This window comes from Plecotus auritus (assembly GCF_963455305.1).
Source record: "Plecotus auritus genome assembly, chromosome: 10".
In the NCBI taxonomy this organism is placed as follows: Eukaryota; Metazoa; Chordata; class Mammalia; order Chiroptera; family Vespertilionidae; genus Plecotus; species Plecotus auritus.
The window spans coordinates 10,453,526-10,463,086 of NC_137785.1; the positions used below are offsets into that span (position 1 = coordinate 10,453,526).

General features: G+C 56.2%; 1 protein-coding gene across 1 annotated transcript; it reads right to left on the bottom strand.

The window, feature by feature from the left end:
- Nucleotides 1-329: 329 nt before the first annotated feature.
- Nucleotides 330-4,660, bottom strand: ACP4 (acid phosphatase 4; the record flags this gene model as incomplete). Its single annotated transcript, XM_080644001.1, has 11 exons — nt 330-445; nt 520-698; nt 916-1,046; nt 1,692-1,774; nt 1,867-1,999; nt 2,674-2,769; nt 2,844-2,942; nt 3,198-3,344; nt 4,221-4,307; nt 4,381-4,485; nt 4,556-4,660. The coding sequence occupies 11 exons, from the start codon at nt 4,658-4,660 to the stop codon at nt 330-332; spliced, it is 1,281 nt and encodes a 426-aa protein (XP_080500127.1).
- Nucleotides 4,661-9,561: the final 4,901 nt, after the last annotated feature.

The window sequence follows — 9,561 nt, forward strand, 5'->3', positions numbered from 1 at the left end:
GAGGCACCTACACACATAACCAATACAGATTGCATGTGTCATAGGGGCCTGTCAACATGCAGAGGTGTGCCATCACATGCAGAAAGTCTGCATACATATGCTAAAAGTGCAGAAACATCTACATATGAACTGCATGCATGTGCACGTGCCATGTACATGTGCATGCACACAACTACTTGTGACTTCCAGGCCTGGAGGCCTTGTGTGTCCATCTGTCCCGCCCCCCCACACACAGGCGCACACAGAAAGTCACAGAAGCTGGTACAGCGGGTGAGCACACATGTTGGGGTCCAGGGTCAGCAGTGGGGAGGGGTCCCCAGTTTCGTGGCTCACACAGGGTCCCCCCAGGCCCGCAGGCAGCCGGGTCTCCAGGCCAGCAGCCCCAGCCCTGTGCAGAGCGCCGCCAGCATGACCACAGCCCCAGCCAACAGGGGCACCACGGTGGCTGCAGGGAGAACATGAGGGGTGAGTCTCAGGACTGGAACCCTCCTATTCCCACCCCAACACCAAGGGCCTCACCTGTGGGAGTGGCAGGCTCATGGGCGCCATGGCAGGGGACCCCGTGAGCTGGAGGCCGGGCCGGGGCGGTCAGCTGGCGGAAGCGGCCTAGTGGGCAGGGGGCTGGGCACCCGGGGAGGCTGAGGCTCAGGGGCAGGCCGCTGGAGGCGTTGCGGTAGAAGAGGGAGATGGTGACATTCCTGCAGAGAGAGGAGGCGTGGCAGCCAGGCTCCTCCTCACCTCCCTGCCACTGACCTCAAATCTGAATGGAGCAGCTGGGCTCCTGGCCACCTGTCAGCCTCCTGATGGCCTCCCTGGCCAACCCCCTCCAGGCCGGTGCCTGGGCGCTCCTCTGCCCGCCACCATCCCTCCTCTTGAGAGCTCTGCCCGCCCATTCCCAGGCGCCCCCCTCCTCACCCTGCATCTTGGTCGTCATCGAGGTCCCCCAGGCGGCTCCGGAACTCGAAGCCCAGGCAGGCAGCGTAGGGCGGGGTGTGCCCGTCGTAGAGGCCCAGGGCCCCCTGGAGGGCCAGCAGGGTGCTGTCGTGCTGCCGGCAGATCAGGGCTGAGCCGGCTCCTCCCTCCTCCCCTGGCGACCTCTTTCCCTGCACTCTAGACTCCTGCATCCAGCTGCCTCCCAGATGTCCCAAGGCCCCTTAGAATCCCAGCCCCCAAATCTGTTCACCCTGGAGGCAGTCCCACCTGTTACAGGGAATCATTTAATACAGATTGGTCAAATGGCCCTGCCTGTGGCTCAGTGGTTGAGCGTCAACCTGTGAACCACCCGGTCGAGGTTCAATTCTGGTTCAAGGGCACATGCCCAGGTTGTGAGCTTGATCCCCAGTGTAGGGCGTGCAGGAGGCAGCCGATCAATGATTCTCTCTCGTCATTGATGTTTCTATCTCTCCCTTTTCTTCTCTGAAATCAATAAAAATATTTTTTTTTAAAAAAAGTGGATGCAAAATATGATTGGACAGCTCAATTCAACAGCCTGTCCTCCTAGAGGAGCTGAATTCCTTCTCAGAACACCATCTCCTTCCCCCTTCCAGACGCTATACCTCTAGTGATATGTCTGCAGCTGTGCGTTACTCAAGGCGGTGCTGAGGTTCCATCGAGACCACTGGCTCTTCCTCACCCCAACGGCCATCCCCCTCATCCCTGTGCCCTCGCCGCCTCCCTTGCCAAAGACTCACAGCTGAGTACATCACCATCTTGAGGGGCAGCCCCAGGCGCTGGACACGAGAGAAGTTAGCAAGGATGGAATCCAGCAAGATCCCTGAGGGGGCAAGACCAGGGTGCTGAGAACCCCCAGAGGGAGATGCCCAGCCTCTCCCCACCCCACCCCACCCCCTGCACCCCACACCTCACCCCCTGTCAGCTGGGCCTTCTCTGCTGCCCGGGGTGGGCCCACATGGGCCCCAATGTCCAGAGCCGAGATCTGGGCTAGTGTCTGCAGGACATCCGGGGAGGCCCAGGACGGGAGGGGGAGACCGTGGGCTCGCTGGGGAGAGACAGGGAGAGAGGACAATGCGACCGGATGTCCTGAGCTCTTCGGGGTCCCCTTGCCCTCCCAATGCCTGTGCTTATTCCTGCGATCCTCTCTCCACTCCCCATCTGAACCCTGCACGGGCTGGGGCTGGCCAGGTCAGGAAGAGGTGGCTTGGGCAATAGTGATTATTTATAATAATCACCATCATCCCTCAGTCCAGCAGCCTTTACCTGAGACTTTGGGGCCAGAGGTGTTTCAGAATTCAGCCATTTGGGATTTTGGCCCCGTCTCATGGTGCCAGTACCACATACCTCCTAGCATCCCGTAGGGTCTGGGGCAGCCCCCTAATCACACACATTGCTAGTCCCACCGTGCGGTTGGGAACATTCCCAGCAAGTGGGGGAAGCCAAGCCTAAGAAGAGCATCAGGCCATGCCAGGGGAGAACAGAACCACCAAGAGGAATTGCCAACACGTAGCCTTGAACCTGAGAGTGGCACCTTGCATGGATTAACCCATTTTGATCTTCACAGCAACCCCAGGTGTTCACTCGGTGTGCACATGGAGAAACTGAGGCACTAGGGCTTAAGTGACCAGCCTGCAGGAGCATGGGTATTGAGCTGCAAAGCTGGGATTTGAACTCCACTTGCCTTAGCCACTTGGCTGGGTGGATGGGGTGGAAGCTTACCTGGCACATCAGTGTGTCCAGAACCTTCCATGCCCTGCGGAGCGGCTCCCCAACCAGAGACAGCCCCGTGCAGTTCTCCAGGTGAGCCAGGAAGTCCTGGATGGACAGGGCCACTGAGTCTGGAAGACCACCACGCCCGCTCCCCGCCCCGTCCCACCGGCCCTGCTCACTGTCCAGCCCTCCAGCGCCGTCCGGTACTCGGCGGCCTCCGTGGCCTCCCGCAGCAGCTCGTGGTATCGGGGACAACTGCGCGTGGGAAACCTCAGCAGCTGGGGGAAACTGAGGCTCAGAGAGGACAGCAGCATGACGGAGAGTGGGGGAGTCGGGGCTGTGGCCCTGTCTCTCCCAGGCCTGGCTGCGCAGCATGGGGACACGGCTCACCCATCCGAACAATTCTGCCCCAGGATCTCCTGCTGCTCCCACTCAGGCTCCCGGGAGCCGCCCGCCCAGCCCAGCACCTCCTCTCCTCGGGGCCTCCGCCTCTCTCCACGCCTCCCACCCCTGGCCCTGCCCAACCCCCTGACCTTGTCCTCAGTGACTGGCACCGTGTGCACAGGGATGGGCCTCCAGGCGGCCTCAGGGCGCTCCGGGCCGGCCTCGGGGAACAGCCCCGCGAGGTTGGCCTGAGCGCTCTCCAGCGTCCGGTCAAAGTCTGTGCTGCGGACATACACCTGGGGTGGGAGGGGCAGGCGAGGGGGCGACAGTCACAAGGGGACCACAGTCGGGGTCAGAGGTTAGCTGCAAAGCTTTGGATTCACTTTGGAGTTGAAAGGGGGCAGGAGTCAAAACATCAGGTCAGATTTGAATGTCTGAACTTCAATGTTGGAATTTGGGATCAATGGTCAGAGGTCAATGGCAGGAGCAGTTTGGTTGGAGGTCAGAAGTTGGGATCAAAGGTCAGAGGTCAATGGTAGGAGCAGCCGGGTTGGAGGTCAGAGATTGGGTGGGTGTGTAGGATTAAGGGGGTTAGCTGAGTCATTGAAAGTCAAAAAGGAAGATCAGAATGGATGCTGGCTGGAAGCGGGAGGCCAAGAATAGGAGAGCGGGATGGAGGACAGGGGTTCAGAGTTCAGTACATGTCTATCAGGGGTCAGAGGTCAGAGGTCAGGAGGAATGATCCTAATTAGGGGATGTCAGAAGACAGAAGAGGAGATAGGAAAAGAAAGATTTGGTGAAGGGTAGAGGTCAAAGGTTTGAGGTCAGGGGGGCAAGTTGATTCAATGAAGGTTAAAGACAGAATCGGTCAAGTTTTGGAGTGAGAGGCTGGAGGTCAGACGGTCTGGTTGGTGTTGGTGAGAATGAGAAGACAGAGGTAAAGGCCAGAAAATAAAGCTAGAATTGATGGAGGTCAGGGGTCAGAGGTCAAGGTGTGACTCAGATTGGGATGAGGTCAGAAGTTGATGATTCAAGATCAGAGGTCAGACATAGGTGCAGATCAAGTTGATGGGGATCAAAGACCAGAGGTGGAGGCCCAAGGAGAGCATGGGAGTCAGCAGGGGTCAGAGGTGGAAGGTCAGGGGGCCAGGTGAAGGTCGACATGGCAGTACCTCCTCCCGCCGGTACTCAGGGCTCAGAAAGGCCTCATAGCGACTCCTCAGGAAGCGGCCCAGCTCCAGCTGCTGGCGGACCCCCTCCTGGGGACAAAGCAGGCTCAGCAGACCCCTCCCCGCCCGGCCTCACCGCTCACACCCACCCCCAGCTCCTCACCGAGGTCAGCTGGCCCAGGCCGCGCGGCCACAGGGTGGACACGGCCTCCTTGTGCGGGTCGGTGGGGTAGGAGGCCAGCGGGGCCCGGTCACCATGGCGGAACACCTGGGGAGGGGACCCGGTCAGGGCCGGCCTGGGGGAGGGGAGAGGCCGGGCGGGGGTGGGGGCACCTCACCACAGCCACGAACAACAAGGGTCCTTCCACCAGGGCCTGGGGCAGGAGCAGCAGCAGGAGCAGGAGAGGTCCGATGGGGTGGCCCCGAAACCCTGGCCCGGCCATGTCCACACAGCCAGACGCTGAGTTCAGCCAGCCGTCTGTGCCACAGCCCCACCTGCCCATTACCTCCCAGCACCGCCCGAGAGCAGGTCCCAGCACGCTCCCCAGCAGCCGGCTCCCCCGGCCTTTGCCAGCCTCGGGTTACCCCGTGGACTGATCCATTTAATTGTTATCACAACCCCAGGAGGTGCTATTATGATTATCCCCATCCCCGTCGTGCAGATGGGGAAACTGAGGCATGGGAGGGTTAAGTAATTTGACTGAAGGAATACAGCTGAGTGGCAGGCCAAAGCTGGGGTTTGAACCCAGGTGCCCCGTAACCTGGGCCCAGAAGCAGGGAGACCTCCACCCCACCCCACATCCCAGACTCAGTCTCTGCTCCGCTCTCAGGTTCTGCACCCCAGTCTGTTCTCCCCATATGTTGAGGGTCGCTTAGGCTTCATGGAGATTCTACCTTCTTCCGGTAAAGGATCGGGATGTTCACCCACAGCTGGCCAAAGCCACCCTCGAGATGGACAGACTGGGTTCAAACCCTAACCTCACCATTTGCAAGCTGTGTGACTTTGGGCAAGTTACTGCATCTCTCTGTGCCTTTGCGTCCTTGTCCATTCAATGGGAGGGAGCACAGTCTGTTCCTCTGGGAGTTGCTTTAAGGATGAAACGTGTTCCGATACATTCCGCATGCATTCCACGCTGTAGAACGGGGCTTTGCGCAGTAACAACTAAATGGTGTCATTTATTTTTTTAAATATATTTTATTGATTTTTTACAGGGAGGAAGAGAGAGTTAGAAACACTGATGAGAGAGAAACATCAACCAGCTGCCTTCTGCACACCCCCCATTGGGGATGTGCCCGCAACCAAGGCACATGCCCTTGACCGGAATCAAACCCGGGACCCTTGAGTCCGCAGGCCGACGCTCTATCCACTGAGCCAAACTGGCCAGGGCTGGTGTCATTTATTGCTTTGTGGCAAATTACCCTAAAACTCAGTGGCTCAAGACAATAGCCATTGATTCTCTTTCATGGTGTCTGCGGGCCAGGAATTTGGGAGTGGCTTCGCTGGGGAGTCTGGCTCGGGGCTTCTCCCTGGGTCTGCTGCTGCTGCTTCTTCTTCTTTTTTTTTCTACCACAAGACTTCTTGAGCTTCCTCACAACATGGCCGCCTTCTCCCAGCCTGATGACTCAAGAGAAGTCACCTCCCCATTTCTGCTTTACTCCATCATTTCCACAGGTGGGCCCTATTCGATGAGGAGTGGGGACGACATGGGGCCCAAACACCAGGGGAGGACCACCGGGGTGTCCTGGAGGCTAGCTCCTTGGTAAAGCTCTCCGACTAAATAAAGATGCTTCCTCGGTCTGCTTCCTGTGTCTCCCCAAGATGCATCTGTTGAAATCCTAACCTGCCCCCCACAGGGCGATGGCATTAGCGATGGCATTAGCAGGTGAGAACTTGAGCAGGGAATTAGGTCCTGAGGGTAGAGCCCTCCGCAATGGGATCAGAGAGCTCCCTCGCCCCTTCCACCTTGTGAGGACTCAGAGAGTCTGGCCTCTGTGAGCCAGAAAGCAGGCTCTCACAGACCCCTAACCGGCCAGCGCCCTGATCCTGGACCCCCAGCCTCCGGAACCGTGAGAAATAAATCTGTGTTGTTTGTAAGTACCGTCTCTGGGATTCTGTGATAGCAGCCTGAACAAAGGAAGGCAAGTCCTGCCCGGCCAGCGTGGCTCAGTGGTTGAGCGTTAACCTATGAACCAGGAGGTCGAGGTTCGATTCCCAGTCAGGGCACATGCCCAGGTTACAGGCTCCATCCCCAGTGGGGAGAGTGCCTAGGAGGCAGCTGATCAGTGACTCTCTCTCATCATTGATGTTTCTAACTCTCTCTCCCTTCCTCTCTAAAATCAATACAAAAAAAAAAATTATATATATAATTTTTTAAAGACATGCCCCATCTCAAGATCTGTCACGGAATCGCCTCAGCAAAGTCCCTTTCGCCAGGTGAGGGAATGTGTTCGCAGGTTGTGGGATGAGGACGAGGGCATTTTAGGGACATGATTCGGTCCACCACAGAGATAAATACCAGAGAACATCCTGGCTCCTCCTCCAATGCCCGTCCACCCCTCCCATCCACTTTCTGACCTCCAGGCAGGACCCTGTCCTGGCCCCCTGCCCTCTGCACTCTGGCTGGGGTCAGCCATCCGAGGACATGTCTCTTGGGGCTCAGGTGACATGGACCCCTCTCCTGCTCCTTGACGCCCTGGAGTTGTGTTTTAATTTGTTTGCTGGGGGCTACGGTGAGAAATGACCACAGCCTGGCCGGCGTGGCTCGGTGTTTGAGCGTCGACCTATGAACCAGGAGGTCACAGTTCGATTCCCAGTCAGGGCACATGCTGGGTTGTGGGCTCGATCCCCAGCGTGGAATGTGCAGGAGGCAGCCCATCAATGATCCTCTCTCGCCCTAATCAGTTTGGCTCAGTGGATAGAGCGTCGGCCTGCAGACTGAAGGGTCCCAGGTTCGATTCCGGTCAAGGGCATGTACCTTGGTTGCGGGCACATCCCCAGTAGGGGGCGTGCAGGAGGCAGCTGATTGATGTTTCTCTCTCATCGATGTTTCTAACTATCCCTCTCCCTTACTCTCTGTAAAAAAATCAATAAAATATATTTTTAAAAAATGATCCTCTCTCATCATTGATGTTTCTCTCTCCCTTCCTCTCTGAAATCAATAAAAATATATTAATTAAAAAAGAAGAAGAAATGACCACAAACTGTGCTTAGACACCAGTCACTATTCTCTCACGGTCCTGGCAGCCAGAAACCCAAGATGTGGTGTCAGCAGGGTTGGTCCCTCCTAAGGGCTGAGAGGGAGACGCGGTTCCTGGCCTCTGGCCTCCGCCTTGCTGGCCTCCTCGGGGTTCCTTGACCTGTGGGCGCGCGCTCCCTCCTCCATCACCAGGTGGCGTCATTCTCCGTGCGAGCCGTCCCTGGCTCTCTCTTCTCCTTACAGGGACTCCCGTCATGGCCTCACTTTAACTCGATTACATCTGCAAAGACCCTGTTTCCAATTAACGTCACATCCACAGGTGCCAGGGCTGAGGGTGTGAATAGACCTTTCGGGGGGGGGGGGGCGCTCGATCCGATCCCCAACAGGGTGGTAGCAGCTCCCCACCTGTGCTAAGCTGGGGCGCTGTCCCCTCCTCGCTGAGCATGGTCCCTGCATTAAGCTCGCTCCAGTTAAACCCCTGGGGGCTGTGCCTGCCGCTTTCTGCTGAGACGGAGAAGGAGACCCGTCCCCCATTTCATACACGCACTTTTTAGCCACACGAGATCGGACCGGGCGTGCGGTTCTATCACCTGCAATTTCTCCTCCTTTCTCATGCCCCCTCTCTTCTCGAATGTCTGCGATGTCCCCCCAGACATCATTTCCGGCTGCTCTGTCCAGGCAGGACCCAGCTCAGATAGCCCATCGGATCTGGTCATGCATCTCTTAGGGATTGTTTTTAATAGAGAAAGTGCACTTGTCTTTGGGGCTCTTTCCGTCGGCTTTGTGCATAGGCTCGCCCTGTGGCATGCCTCGCCTCCTGGAATTTTCCGGTTGGCGCCCTGATGTGTCGGTTCCCAGCAGAGCCTGGCATTCCCAGCGGCTGTGCTGAGGGAACCCACTGGGGACACTGAATTGGCAAGTACTGATCGCTGCTTTGTGGGGGAAAACATCATATAATATACACCTGTGTACAGAGTGTCCCAAAAATGTATCCCACTGGAGCAGCTGATAGCTCAGTGTGGAAAATGTTTAATGATTTTGAAATGTGTTTTAATGACCACTGCCTTTAGAACTATTCAAAGTGGTTGTATGCATTTTGGGGTGACATATACACTGAGTGGCCAGATTATGATGATCTCTGAACACATAATAATCTGGCCACTCAGTGTAGACTGACCACAGAGTTGGGATTTTAAAATAAGGTTTTTCCATGTATAAGAACTGCATTGTGGGTAATTAGAAAGAAGCAGAGGACTTACTTACTAGCCAGAGGCTGGGGGCCACTATCTCCTGGTCCCTTGACATATCAAGATTTGCAAGCTTTCCCTTCTACATAAGTACACTGAGTGCCAGATTATTATGCGTTCAGAGATCATCATAATCTGGCCACTCAGTGTGTGTGTGTGTGTGTGTGTGTGTGTGTGTGTGTGTGTGTATTAGAGGCCTGGTGCATGAATTCGTGCATGGGTGGAGTCCGGCCAGCCTGGCCAGGGGTAGGGGACATGGGCGGTTGGCTGGCCTGCCTGCTGGTCGAACTTCTGGTTGAGGGGACAATTTGCATATTAGCCTTTTATTATATAGGATATACACTGAGTGGCCGGATTATTATGCGTTCAGAGATCATAATAATCTGGCCACTCAGTGTATATGTGTATATATATATATATATATATATATATATATATATATATATATAGAGAGAGAGAGAGAGAGAGAGAGAGAGAGAGAGAGATACTAGAGGCCTGGTGCATGAAATTCGTGCATGGGGGGTTGTCCCTCAGCCAGGCTTGCACCCTCTCCAATCCAGGACCCCTAGGGGGATGTCCGACTGCCGGTTTAGGACCGATGCCTGCGGGATCAGGCCTAAACCGGCAGTCGGATATCCCTCTTGCAATCCAGGACCCCTGGCTTCTAACCACTCACCTGCCTGCTGGCCTGATCCCCCTAACTGCTCTCCCGTGCCAGCCTGATCCCCCTAACTGCTCTCCCCTGCCAGTTTGATCACCCCTAACCGTTTCTGCCTTGGCCCCTGCCACGGTGGCTTTGTCCGGATGGATGTCCGAAAGACATCTGGTCTAATTAGCATATTACCCTTTTATTAGTATAGATGTATAGGTGTAGATATAGATATAGATATACAGATATAG